Source organism: Spermophilus citellus (genome assembly GCF_964194105.1).
Source record: "Spermophilus citellus genome assembly, chromosome: 12".
In the NCBI taxonomy this organism is placed as follows: Eukaryota; Metazoa; Chordata; class Mammalia; order Rodentia; family Sciuridae; genus Spermophilus; species Spermophilus citellus.
This window is the reverse complement of record NC_138198.1, coordinates 14,606,737-14,620,886: the sequence shown is the minus strand read 5'-3', so window position 1 is coordinate 14,620,886 and position 14,150 is coordinate 14,606,737. Positions and strand designations below refer to the sequence as shown.

General features: G+C 54.3%; 1 protein-coding gene across 2 annotated transcripts in view; it reads right to left on the bottom strand.

Moving 5' to 3' along the window:
• Positions 1–4,323: 4,323 nt before the first annotated feature.
• Positions 4,324–14,150, bottom strand: part of RAB31 (RAB31, member RAS oncogene family) — an 87,472-nt gene continuing 77,645 nt past the window's right edge. For both annotated transcript variants that reach the window (XM_081262739.1, XM_081262738.1), the window contains exons 6-7: positions 13,850–13,959; positions 4,324–5,472 (exon numbers count right to left, since the gene is read on the bottom strand). In XM_081262739.1, the coding sequence (XP_081118865.1) occupies positions 5,375–5,472; positions 13,850–13,959 (208 nt within the window). In that variant the 3' untranslated portion in view covers positions 4,324–5,374. The remainder of the gene's footprint in view (positions 5,473–13,849; positions 13,960–14,150) is intronic.

Below are 14,150 nucleotides of genomic sequence, written 5' to 3'. Positions count from 1 at the left end.
GCACATCGCAGTTTGCCCTGCGAGGCCACTTGCTCCTGCTGAGTGTGGACAGCACCACTCCCTCTGAGGTGCCCCGTCTGGAGGTGAAGTCTGTGCGAGCAGAGAATTTCAGGACTGAAGAGGCTCGAGGAGGCCGGCCTGGAGCTGCTCTGCCTCCCCCACCCCAGGCTCTAGGAAGGGGCCCTGGAGATACGAAAGAGCTTAGCCGGTCAGGCTGGAGAAACAGGCTGGGACCAACTCACCCAAACATGGGCACGGGGGCCATAGCCACAGCCCCGAGTGGAGGAGTCCCCTCTGCAAGGCTGCAGCCAAACAGGGCGCCCCTGGGCAAGTCCATGCCCTGGAGCGGGCACACCATGGCATCTCTGGAAACTTCCACACACCTTCCCCCACCCCAGGGTGAAGGTGCAGGTTAGAGCCAGATGGCACATTAGGCCTCAGTACTGGAAGCCACTGTGGGCCACTAGGGGAAGGGAGGTGACTAGCTCAGCTCTGCCTTCGACACCGGCCCCTCCCATCGTGGGGCCACTCAAGCAATCCATGGAGGGTCCAACTGGCGGCCACAGAGGCCTCCTGCCTATGGCAGGGGCAGGGAATGGGGCCCCTGAATCCCAGCCAGGCCGAGGCTCTGGGCAGGCTGGCTGCAGCCCAGCCAGGCCCCAGGCTCCTGCCCGGAAGCTGAAGGGCAGCAGGTGGTCATTGCTTTATGCCAATTTAAGTTCTGGCTGCACGTGTTGCACAACACGCAGTGCAGACGTGTGGACACACGTGGGCATTTAGAACCAGTTCCGAGAAAAGCTGAGAATTTGGGCTGGAGGACATGACCCTTCCAACTGTGTCAGGCTTGGAGTGACACTCTGGAGAGATGGTGCCCGCTCCTGTCCTCACCGCCCCACGGGGCACAGCCCATTTCTGCACCTGCCACCACAGGTGTCATCCTTCGGTTTTCTCACAAGAGCGCGGGAAGAAGGTAAGGCCATGAGCAGGCGGCTCAGCCACTGTCACTGGGGAGTCTAGAAACCTAAGGGAAGTCATGCTTGGAGGGGACAGGCTGGTGACATGGATGGAACCTCCCTCCTGCCCTGTCCGCAGGGCCTGCTTTCTGGACAGCACTGGGCTGCACAGGGAATAGATGCAGACAGTTCAGAGGGGCCTGAGGATGCTGAAGGAGTGCCACCAAACGCACCCTGAGCTCGTCCTTGTCCTCCAGGCCCCTCTGCCCAGCGTCCTGTGAGCCCCCCAAGCAGCCTGTGAAGGCCCTGGCCTCAGGGTACAACTCTCCCGACACCAGGTCCTATTACATACACCTGTGTGGGAAGGGGCGTAGCACCTATGCGGGGAGGAGGTAGGAGGGCGAATCTGTGCAGGGTGCTACTGACCAAGGAGGCCGCTGTCCAGTGGACATGTGGGTCCTCTCATTCCAGACATTTCCAAAGCTGGTGTAGATGGGGAACCCCCAGCAGACGCAAAGGAGGGCTGCCTCCCCAGAGACCAGGGCCCTGGGTCTCCTGTTGGTCATGGGGGTTTCTTTCTTTCTTCCTGCCTTTTTTTTTTTTTTTTTTTTTGGTTCCAGGGATAAACTGAACCCAGGGACACTCGACCACTGGGTCACATCCCAGCTTTTTTTATATTTAGACACAGGGTCTCACTGAGTTGCTAAGGGCCTCACTAATGCTGAGGCTGCCTTTGAACTCACAATCCTCCTGCCTCAGCCTCCTGAGCTGCTGGGATGACAGATGTGTGCCACTGCACCCAGCAGCATTTCTTGTTCTTGTTGGTGCCACATTGAAAGTGGAGTCCCAGCTGTGGCTCAGCAGTGTCTGGAACACTAAGAACATGAGGCTCAGCCTGCTCCCGGGGCGTCTAACCTCACTTGAAGCTCTGCGTGGCATCAAGAGGCCCCGAGGGCACACTGCACCAGTGAGCTGTGTGCTGCAGGGGGCAGGGGAGCCCAGGCGAGGGGACGTGACCATCTGCAATCCCCCACAAGGTGGTGACTGTACTTATGAAATACCCCCAGCATGGCACAGTGGGCGGATGCTTCATGGCTTCCCATCTCCACACCCTTCCTTGCTGGGGAATATTATGACAGAAGAATACAGAGGCTAGTGAGGCACACACCTTCACTCTGGGCGTTCTTGGTGTGTCCTGTTGGCTTTTATATCACGAGACAGATAAAAATTCCTAATAGGGCTCTGTTACTGCACAGGAGTGGCTCCCTGGGGCTGTGCAGGGTGACAGCTTGCCGTCCTGCCTGTCTTTAAGATGCAATTCAGACAGCGCGCTCATTTTAATTGGCCCATAGCTGCCACCATGTGACTGTGCCATAGGTTACCGTCCATTTCTGCAGCGGGAGACTGCGTTTTGCTCTAGCAAAAATGGTTTTCGTTTGAGCGGGTGCACATGTTCCTCTGGGGATTCGCCACTGTTCATTCAGAGTTGACTGCCATTTCCAAAAAAATCATTCTACTAAACATTTTAATAAGTAAAGGACACACTTGGTAAAACTTAGAATATTTATTAGTATGAATCAGTGTGTTAAATCCAAAAATAACAGACATGGTCGGACACTGCTGAGGGAGCTTCGCGCGGAAGAGCATACGAGGCGTGCGGCCTGCAGCAGAATGAGAACTGGGTCCAGCCCAGACAGAGGAAGCCCTTTACAGAAAGATCGGCTAGGCTGCGAAGGCAGGACAGGGCACTGCCCTGCATGGCCGGCTTCGCAGTGAGGCCCACAGAGCAGTCTACACCCTGTGAGGTCTGAATGTGGCTCAGAGCCCATTACTCAACTTGCCATGAGCTCAGCTTCAGCCACTCAGCTTCTAGTCACCAGCCTCCCAGGAACCTGGCACAGCCCTCACTGTTGGCTACACCTAGGTCTGCAGCCTTTCAATCTGCAAGGCCAGGTCTGCTCAGCACCCATGGGGCTATTTTAACCACCACGTGGAAGTTGATTCTGCCCCCACCCAAGATGTTTTCACTACTCTGCTGCCACCAGATGTTCCTGGGGACGACCCCTGTGAGAGCCTATGCCAGTCTGACAGAAGGCACAGCCGAGAGCCAAACCAAGCCAGGGTGAACTGAATTATGTGTTGGCACAACCTGCACCAAGTCCTATTTACATATATACACACGACCACCTGTGGAGGAGGACGGGGAAGGAGCCAATTTTGGAAAATGTTGGCAGGGACAGGGCCTCCTATGACACTGCTTGACATGTGGGACAGTGGCGATTCCCAGGCCTTTCTGTACTGTGGAGGTCAGGGCTCACTGATAGATTGGCCTGGGCAGCAAAAAGGGCAACAGCCTCCCGGGGAACAGGCCTGGGCAGCCATCTGCAGAGGAGGCACATTGTCAGGGTGCCCAGTGCCCAGGTGCCACCTGCTCTGCCTGCTGCCAAATGCACTTTGTCCTCAGACTGGCCACAATAGCCAAGGCACAGAGCAAGGTAAGAGAAGGCTTCACACCCTGTGTGCTCCCGAAATAGGACCAGGGGCTCATTAATGGCCAGCTCGCGACCTGTGGTCAAGACTGGACACCTCTGCAAGACGCAACACCAAGAACCTCATCTGGAGCTGCAGCACTGCCCTGGGCCTGTGCCGTGTCAGCTCCCGAGCCCGAGTCTCTGGCTAGAGAGAAGCGCAGGTTTCCTCAGAGAGGAGAGTCCAACATAGCCTGCCTGTCTCCTGCAGAGCGTCACTTCAAGGTTCAACGTGGATTCTTAATTTTAACTGTTGGCAAGAGGCAAGATAACATCCTGGCTTGCAAATAAATCGAGCCAGCCAGTTATGCTGGCGACGTGGAAAACCCCAGGAGCCCTTGCAAGGGCCCTGCCAAGGCATTAAATGCCACTCGCTAGCAGTTTCTGAGGCACTATGTGGAACAGCCAAGGTCATGCTACACCCAAAACGAGTGCCTCCTGCTGTCACATCCTGAGACTGTCAATCAACTCCCCCAAGGTGGGCAGTCCACTTGGCAGCACATCCCTGGGGTGAAGCACATAGCTCTCTCTCCCGGAGCTTCATCACGGAAGATTTGCTGGCCATTGAATGCCCATGGCACAGAAGATACCAGCTGGCCCATGCCCACACACAGCAGGATGACCACCAGGGTTCATGGTTTTCCTGGCCCCACCCCTCAACAGAAGCCCGGTCAGGAAACCAACTGCTTCTTAATCCCAAGATTCTTTGAAAGCTGGAGTGGGAACAGGATCTGAATTTTCAGTGAAAAAGCTCCTCTTCTTTTCCATGCTTTCCTCCCTTTACTTCCCTTGGAGTCAGCGTCTCTAATCAACTGGGAAGGGAGGCTTTCAGGAGCCTCCTCCCAGTTCCTGGGTACTCCCGGGCTGGACTGATGGGCCTGCTACCTTCCTCCCCTAGCCTGGCAGCGTTTAAAATGCCCTGTCTGGTCTTAGAGCTTTGGGGGTCTAGAACTTTAAGGTGGCAATCCTTCCTTGGGTTGGCTTTGCAGTCACTCAAGATTAGTTGCTATTATTAGACACTTGTCCTACAATTTAGATTCCAACACCCTCCAGTTAGTACCCCCTGGACATGATACTGTAAGACATTCTCTTAGGAAAACATTACTCTGTGCATTCAATGTCTGCAGAGAATAGGGCCTTACTACCGGGGAGCAGATGTGGGCCAGGTGGTCCCCTGAGTGACATCCGCACCCTCCCTCTGCCACTCTTCACATGGTGAGGACTTCGCTGCTGACTTTCAAACTGGGCCTCCCAATCCCAAAATCATGTATGATTTTTGGTCTGATTTTGTTTTCAAAAGTTAGGAAAATGTTCATCCATCAGACGGAGAGATGTCCATGACAGTTGCTAAGACCTCTCTCTCTTACCGCAGTTCAGGCCAGCGTCCACGGCGGTCCAGTCATGCTACTCTGGCTTCCTTCAGAACATTGATAAATAAAGGATGGCTTCAACAGCCAGTGAAACCTGACCTTCTACAGTGACTCTGTCCTTCAGTGAAGGCTGGTCAGGGCACAAAGGCCAGGGCACTGAAAACGTCCCAGACTCTGGCGAGGTGACTCAGGAAACCAGATAACAGTACTTTAAGATTTGGGTACAAATGCAAACTTTTTCTAATGTTAAAAAGGCAACTATACCTATTGCCTAATAAGTATAATTCCTCCCGTGTGCATCTCATGCTCCAAAGGCCACGTTGTGGTGGTGTGGTGGGTTTCCCCAGAGTTCTATAAAGTCCCCATTCAGGGACATTTCCTGCCTCAGTCTCTGCAGGTGTTCCAGGGTGGGAAGCTGCCAGCTCAGTTCTCCGAGTGCCATGCCAGCCCCCGAGAGTGGGGTCCCTGGAGGGCGCAGCACACGGCTCCTGCTTCCTCCAGCACTGTGAGCGGTGGCCCCTGGTCAGCAGCACCGCCGGCCCCCTTGCGAGGACAGATTCGCCACCTTGATGCAATCTATGTTCCCGTTCTTGTGGGGTTCCAAGGGTGGGATCTGGCGGCCTGGAACAAAGGAGGCCAAGGTTGAGCTCACCTTCCCAGTCTCCCACACACCCGTCCCTGCTCTGCCCCCAAGTCAAGACCACGGTCAGAAAGTCCAGGAGCCAGCAGCTCCTGGCCATGCAGACGTCCTGGGAGAGGCAGCGTCTGCTCTGGAGAGACGGTTCCCAGCACCCCACCCTGCCCCGTCCACCCGGCACCCCTTCCTCCCCAGCCCTCCCACCACTCATCTCACTTTTACATCCTGACTCCCACAGGAACGGGGAGAGCTCATCCGCTTCTCAAAATAGAAGTGGTCTGGGAATGGCAACCAGGAGCCAAACCCTCCACCAACAGGCGGCCTGCCCCTCTCCTGCCCAGCATCCAGGCCTGCCCCAGGCCCATCTCAGGAAACAGTGCTTCAAAGTCAGTATGAGAGACCTTATATTTACTCAATTTAACTTAGAAATAAATGCAGAGTAAAAGTGAGAAGGGAGGGGAGGGGCAGGGGTGGGAGCTGAGGGCCTGGCTTCGTTTGGATTCAATGCTGGTTTTGAGGGGGACGGGCCAGTGGTTGCATGCACCCCGAGTGTTAAAACTGTCCATTCTGCCCAGGTGGCAGGATGTCTGGTATGGGAATTCATCTCAAAAAACATTTTTAAAGGCCACGAAACCTGGAAGTCCACCCTTGGGACAATGGCAGCACTGTTGGCGGTTTCGCAGATGATGTCTGAGCCTGACACGGGGACGGGGGTGGCACGGACGCCACAGTCACCACCACTCTGCTGCACCTGGAGAGCCTGGTCACAGGCGAAGTCACCAGGGAGAAGTGACACAGGTGGACTTGACTCGGCCTCCACCCTGACTGTCCCCCAGATGCCAGGCCCATTCCTGGTTCTCCCCGCAGAGTCTCCTGCTCTGTTTCTCAAGTCACTAGCCTGAAGGCAGGGCTCTGAAACAGCCCGTCCAGCCACTGGGGCAGTGGGAAGGACAGGGCTCCAGAGCGTCTTGACACAGCAGACACTCCTGGGGCCTTGCAGTGGCCAGGGCCTAGCACAGGGCCAGGCAGGGGGAAGTGACTCCGGAGGCACCAACAAATAGGAGACTGGGCCGAGTGGACAGCCACCCAGGCCCTGCAGTCAAGGTCGTCAGCATTTCAAGGTTAACAGCAAAGACCTTCATCTGCCTGATCAGTGCAAGGACCTTAATCTTAATGTCTGTGACAAATCAGGACCAACACCCCGGGAAGACAGAGTTCACGCTGCTCGTCACGCTCGGGCGGCAGGAGCCTCCCGGCCTCCTCACCTCACCCGCCCCACAGCCTCCTGTCTTAGGTTTTCATAGTCTGTTTTTTTTTTTTTTTTTTCTGTGAAAAGTACCGAAATATAGAAAAAGCCTATGTGTGTGAGATTCATTAAGATGACAAAGTGTTGGTGGGAGTCTAGGAACAGGGCACAGAAGGCAGGACACCGGGAGGCCAGCCACCCTCTGCTTCCCACCTGGCACGTCCTTCCCAAGGAGACGGTGAGCGGCCCTGTGTGGGCGCAGCCTCCACAGGCCCCTCTCCCTCAGGGTGTGCTGAGCTGGTGGGGGGGCATGGTCCAACCAGAGGCCAGGCTGGCTTCCTGGGGCGCCAGATCCTCGCATCTTCAGGACAGCCAACCCCTCACTCGGGAGAAATAAGCCCCGTTGTCCCCATTCTCTCAGGATGAGTTCAAGACCCCCAGGTGGCAGGGGGTGGCAGGTACCCTCCTCACACCGCACCCAGGGCTGTGTGTGGCTCTGTGGGAGCCCCGAGGCCTGGCTCCCAACCCCAGGCCCATGGGGAAGACAGAGTGGGGTTTTCATGGCCATCTCTGCTTACCAGTGACAAGGTCTGACTGTGGACCAGGCCCAGAGAGACATGCTGACAATGGGAATGATAATTAGGACAATTCCAATCACAGGCTGCACTAAAGGGCATTGAGACTTGGGAATTTCTTTAGGATTTTCCACTTCATATTTTCAGATGGCAGATGACGTGGGTGACTGAGACCGTGGACAAGGCAGATCTACTGTGTGTCTCCAAAGAATGACGGTGGCTTCCTCCCTTGGACTATGGTTTTTCTCCTCAGGTAAAAAACGTTTGGTGATTTGGGAGTCAGCGTTCCAGTGGGAGAACCTGGGCCAGGTCCTTAAGCCTCTGAGCCAGAGCATAACAGAGTGCCAGCCCTGCAAGGCTGCACACACATGGTAGGGAGGAGGTGACCGCCAGGCCCTGGCCCGCTCCTGGTCTCTGCCTGGGGAAACGCCTAGTGCCTCCTGGCCAGGCCCTCCTAGGGATCAGTAGAATGGGACCCACCCTGCTCTCCTGCAGAGCACGGCCCAGGGTGGGGGCCACACTCCCACCTCCAATGGAGCCAGCGGAGAGGACAGAGAGAACAGAGAGGACAGACAGCCAGTGGCCGCAGGGAGGCCTGCATTCAGAGGAGGATGCAAACAGCATGTGAGTGGCCCCTGGGTGACCCACAGAAGAGGCAAGCCCTGGGAAGGCTGCTAACGTCGGCACAGGGCGGCACCAGGAGTCGCCAGCCACTGAGAAGGCTCCAAGCTCCATTGGGATGTCTCTGACTTGGGCCACGTCCTCCACCTGGGCGACCTCCGAAACAAGCCGTTCGAACATAAATCCCAGGCCAGAGTTTCCTCGTAAAGTGGTTGTGCTGTGGGGGAGTCTCTGGGAGAGGCTGAGGACACGTTTTTGAAGTCCAGTTTTCCCGACAGTTAACAGTCTAGACAAAAGCATGCTCAGGAAGGACAAACCCACACCTACAGATCGCCTCGTGGCTCTCACCACAGCATAGGCACTTACACGCTGCAGGAAACGAAGCCCGTGCCCAGCAGCAGAGGCTTCAGCCCCACGGGAGGCCCAGCGTTCTGGGCCCAGGCCCAAGTCCTCCCCAGGGCTTGCAGATCTGGTCCTCTCCCTCCTCACACCCCAGCATCAGCTGGCTGGGCCCCCTTGTTTGGTTAGCTGGGCGGCCATTTGCATCCAGCTCCCATTATTGACCCTGATTTTCTGAGTCACCCAGAAGAGTCACCGAGTCTGGTTTCCGAGGACTTGCCCTCCTTATCTTGATAACAACCCTCATACCTCTCCAGTTCGAGAGGGGCTTTCGCATGCTGCAGGGGCTTATGGTCATGGGTTACCATCCTACAAGTGCAGAAGGGGCCACACAGGACACGAGGTTACTCCCCGCACCTCTGGCCACCGTGGGGAAGACCTGCACATCAGGGTGAAGAGCCTCAATGCCCCATGAAGGGCCTGGATGGGGCAGGGAGACGGGGAGCGTGTTGGTCCAGAGCCCTGGAGACAGTCCAGGCCAGGATCGTGAGAGCTGTGGGAAGAGTGCAGTGCCGGAGAAGAGAGGGGCAGCGGGAAACTGCAGGGGGATGCCCGGAAAGGGAAGGTCCCAAACACTGAAGCTAAAAGACCCGGGGAGCTAAGGAATGGCTGTGCCTCTGGAAGGAGCAAGGGACACGGGCTCTGTCCAAAGTGCCGCTGGAGGGACTAGCTGCCTTAAAACCCCAGGTCTCCTGTGACCTCACAACGTCTTTCCCTCTCCTTTCTTCCTTCCTTCCTTCTTAACTGATATTATATATATATATATATATATATATATATATATATATATATTTATATATATATATATATATATATATATATTTTTTTTTTTTTTAAGCAACTTTGGATTTACAGAAAAAAAAATCCTGAAAATCAGAGTCCCGCATCCCTGCGCCCCCAGGCGGTGTCTGCATCGCGCACTGGTGTGGGGCGTTCGTTAGTTAAGCCAATACTAACACGGTGCTGGTAACTAAAGCCCAGCCTGCATGGACTCTCTCTGCCTGTGTCCACCTCGTAATATCCTACAGAAAGCCTGTGGCCTGGACCTCCCCTCCGTCCCCCCACAGAGCTTTGGCAGCCACTGATCTTCCCACTGTCCTCATTGCCTTCTCCAGAATGTCATGCACTGGGAACTGTCTACATGCAGCCTTGTCAGATCGTCTTCTCTGAGTGAGCAAAACGCATTTAAGGTTTCCTGCATGGCGTGATCACTCATTTCTTTTTATCCACGAGTAATATTCAACTGTCTGGATATATCCTTTCAATTTTCTAACAATTAAAAATCAAAAGAAACAAAATAACATAAGTGAAAGAGGAAAGTGTTGAGAAAAATTAAAAGCTGTGCTGGGCAGGATGGCACGGGGTCAGAACGGGGAGGCTGAGGCCGGAGGACACCTCGGGCCCAGGAGTCTGAGAGCCGCCTGTGAACGCAGCGGGACCCCATCTCAGAAAAAAATAAAACTCCTGCTCTTCAAAGGACCCCCTGAAACGAGAGGACAAGCCTGGGAGGAAGTATCCGGAAACCAGACGCCTGACAAATAAGGTCTACCCCAATCTGTAGATGACCCCGAGACTCAACAAGCAGACGGCAGAGGGCCCATGCAGGTCTTCCACTTTCTGGTTTGGGGTCTCACCACATTGCCCAGGCTCATCTGGAACCCTGAACTCAAGGGGTCCTCCTGCCCGGGCTTCCAAACAGCCAGGACTGCAGGCATGGGGCACCACCTCGGGCTCCAAGTGGCAAGATTTGAAGGACGTGTCACCAAATCATCCAGATGTCACTAGTCTTTAGGAAAACAAACTAAGACCACACTGAGACACCACCCTTTCCTCCTCCTCCTCCTCTCTCTCTCTCTCTCTCTCTCTCTCTCCAGGGGATTGAACCCAGGGACACCTAACCATGGAGTCACATCCCCACCCCTTGTTTATATTTTATTTGGAGACAGAGTCTCCATGAGGTGCTTAGGGCCTTCCTAAGTTATGGAGGCTGGCTTTGAGCTGGAGATCCTCCTGCCTCAGCCTCCCAAGCTGCTGTGCCACCCTACTCTCTTTACAACGGCTGACATCTTGGGTACCCAGTGAGGCTAGGGTGTGGAGTGACTGGAGATGGTGACAGAAGATGGGGACAGCCCTGGAGACGGTGTGGCAGCCTCCTGGAAAGGCAGCTGCACAAGGTCGGCCACGCGGGCCACTCCCTCTCAGGTGTTCAGCCCCGTGAGCCTGGCACAGGTGCTCACAGCAGCCAGAAAGCAACCGGGGCACATGGCAGGCAAACAGGTGAACCATTGTGGCTTACCTAGACCGTGAATTGGTATGTGGCCAAGAAAGGAAAGGAGGAGCTCAGCAAGACCACACAGCATCCATTCTGTACAACACCAGTGTGATGGCCCAGAGGACAAAACTCACCCCCGCGTGTGGGACGTACACGCTTCCTGACTCAAACAGACTCCAGTGCCACCAGGCCGCCCAAGACAATTATGAGCCGTTGAAGACAGACAACAGACGGGACACCCTCACTCTCGGGTACTGTGTCCTCGGCTCGTCAGTGTTCCCAGGTGTTCCCCAGGCAACACCGTCAAGCACCGTGAACACTGCCTTGACCCTATTAGGTGTCTCGAGTCATCCAGAGACGATTTAAAGGACACAGGAAGGTGCTTTTAACTGTGCATGTGCTATATGCAAATACGATGCCATCTGAATAAGGGACACGAGTACCTGCAGATCTCGCTATCCTGGGGTCCTGGAACCAACTCCCTCCGATAATAAAGGACAACTGACTGCACTGTTTTGCACACCTGACCGACGTCCTCTTTAGAACTGCTGATAAAAGGAAGGCTGCTTAGGGTTTTTGTATCCATTTGCTCACAGCCCAAATGGCCTTATTTCACACAGATCTCCTGTGGCTGCAGCTGCTAAATTAGTTTTTTTTGACAGCAAAGATGGGCGGTCCTTGTCCTTGCCTTGCCCCTTACCTACTAAGCACGCCTTCATCAACAGCTGCCTGCTCTAATATAAAAGGGTTTTTTTTTTTTTGGTACCAAGGATTGAACCCCAGGGTACTTAACCACTGAGCCACATTCCGGCCCTTTTTAATATTTTATTTAGAGGCAGGGTCTCAGATCCTCCTGCCTCAGCCTCCAGAGCTGCCCTGACTTAAAATTTAGAGAAAAGGGGAAGCTGGGGGGGGGGCTCAGTGGGAAAGTGCCCCTGGGTTCAATCTCTGCATTGCCCCCCCCAATACAAATTCTCATGCTCTAAACCACAGGGGGTTTCAAACCTCCCGTGGATTTAAAATAGCCAACACTCTGGGCACTGCACCGCTGCAGGGGGTGGTGGGGAGGGTGGGAGGGGGTTGGGGAGGAGGGAAGCATGAATAGGGACAGATGCACAGATGGATGGGCAGCAGAGACAGGTGAACAGGGATGGATGGAGAGAGATGATAGAGATAATGAAGAGGTAGAGACAGGCAGAAACAGATGCATAGATGAATAGAGACTTAGAAACAGGAGAGAGAGAGAGAAAGATGAAGAGAGGGACAGATAGAGCTGGTAGACGGATGAGTACCTAGGTGGGCTGGTAGGGAAACACCTGGGCAGACAGGTTCTGCCATGGACTTCGCATCTGTGAGCTCACTGTCAAGGCCACTATAACTAAAGTCTTAATAACACAGAAACAAGCAAGTGTTGATCTGATGCAGAGGACGAGGGTGCAGGTATTCAATCAATGGCTTATAAAGGAATCAGTTACTTTGAAGCCATAATTACCCAGTGCCTTCAGCAAAACATGGGAAGGGATGCATAATGGCTGAACCACACACACACAAAAAAAATCTTGCAAGTTAGTAGATTAACACTTGCCACTTAGGCTCGTTCTCTTTGAGGTCCTTGTTTAACTTTTACTTTAGTAATGACTTTCACAAATCTCAGAAAGTCTCCGAGCTCCTGCAGAAATCTCAAGGTGAATTCAAGGTGCACAAAGCCCTGGGCTTCTATGGCTGGGCACTGCTGCTACCCTCTGAGCAGGGCTCACGCTGGGGGAAAGATAATAACTGTGCAAATGACAGGTGTAATGTCCCAGCAGCAGGTCATTCAGTAGAACCACCCGGAAAGCAAAATGCCAACAGCTGAATATGCCAGAAAAGCCTAAGGCCACCAGGAAGGAAGCAGCTCGCTCTTGGGGACACTCTGAGATGTCCCCCTGAGGGACACATGTGCAGAGAACCACCACTGCCCATCGGGAGTCAGAGCGTGAGAACTGGGGTCCCCAGCACAGCCTCTGCAAACCAGAGCTCAACCCTGCGGCCAGTGAGCTGGACGTTGTTCTGCTGACTGTGGAATAACAGCAGGACCGAATCCTTCTCAAGTCGGGAGGGGAGGTGGTGGCTGCAGGGGTGGCTTGGTGGCACTCTTCACACGGTGGAAGGGACAGGGCTTAGAGCCCATCTCCAGTGAGTTCTCTGTCCAGCTGAGGTAAACAAACAGGAGCTTCCCTGCTGTGAGTTCTCAGAGGCCAAAGTCATGGTTCCAAACCAGTAAGCGGGAATGGCATCTGTCCAAGGGCGAGGGCCTTCTGTGCCTTAGACGGCAGGCCTCAGAGGAGAGGCAGACACTGGGCTTCCCTTCTGGAACTCCTGGTGCCAAGATGTTTGAGGTCAGCTGCCAACTGTTCAGGGCACAGCTTTTCCTAAGGAGGGTACCAGGACAGAGGTGCCAGCCTTTCCCAAGTGTGGCCTTGCCCAGCCTCCCTGCCCACACTGCTGACTGCCCCCGGGCCAGGGCAGCGCCCAGAGTTCAGTGTCCCCACCCCCCTATCAGCAGGTACTTCTGTGGCAGGAGCCAGAACAGAATGTCAGGAACAGAGTTGAGGAAGGTGGACCTGCCACTGCAGACAGGTGAGTGGGAAGGTCAGCTGGGAAGCAGCTCTTGGAGAGGTTAACATGGGAAACCATCACAAGAAAGAGAAGCGCAGGTGACCAGGTGGGCTGTCCCCTCCCAGGAATCAGCACATCTGCTGAGGAAGATCTTTACAGAGTGACTCTCTGCTCACGCCCAGGTTCAGGTCATGTGGGATGCAGATGTTATTTTTTGTGGACAATGAACAGGCAAAAGAAATGACTAGAAGGTTCCCTCATTTTGTTCACCTAGAATTAGTGGGTTTAGCCGGCGACCGGAACTTTTAGACCTCATGGTTCTGTTTCATGTTTCGTTTCCTAAAAGTGCCAACATAAAATGCGATCAATACATACCTTTAAATTAATATGCATTTGACTTTGGAAACAGGGCTACTTCCTTTGTATTCACAAAACGTAGGTGAACAGGCCAAAGCACAGAATTATGGAAACAAAACCAAGGGGCACAGCAGATGTGGGTTCTGACAGGTGCCCAGCTGTGGTCTTAATCTGCATAGCATCAGATCCGCTCAATAGAGCGAGGGGCTGCCTGGGAGCTAGCTCTACACGGTATCCTGGCTCCTCCAGCACTGAACGCAAGCTCGGCTGAAAACACGGTTTCAGGTACTTACTGATTCCTTGAAAGAGCTCTTCGATGTTAATGGCGTTCTTCGCACTGGTCTCGACCACGATAGCACCTATGGATTCAGCGTACTCCTTCGCATCCTTCAGGGGGACCTCCCTGGAAGAGGGCAAACTCAGAGGGAATGAATGCAGGTGACCCCAGGTACTGCTCAAGGGAACAGCTTGGTTTTCCTACAGAATGACAATCACCTAGCAGATGTTGCAAGCCTGGTCTCTGGGATGGGGGAAGCATGTTGGACCAGTGCTCCTTGTCCCCAGCAGAACAAGTTCGGGGGAAATGGCTGAGAG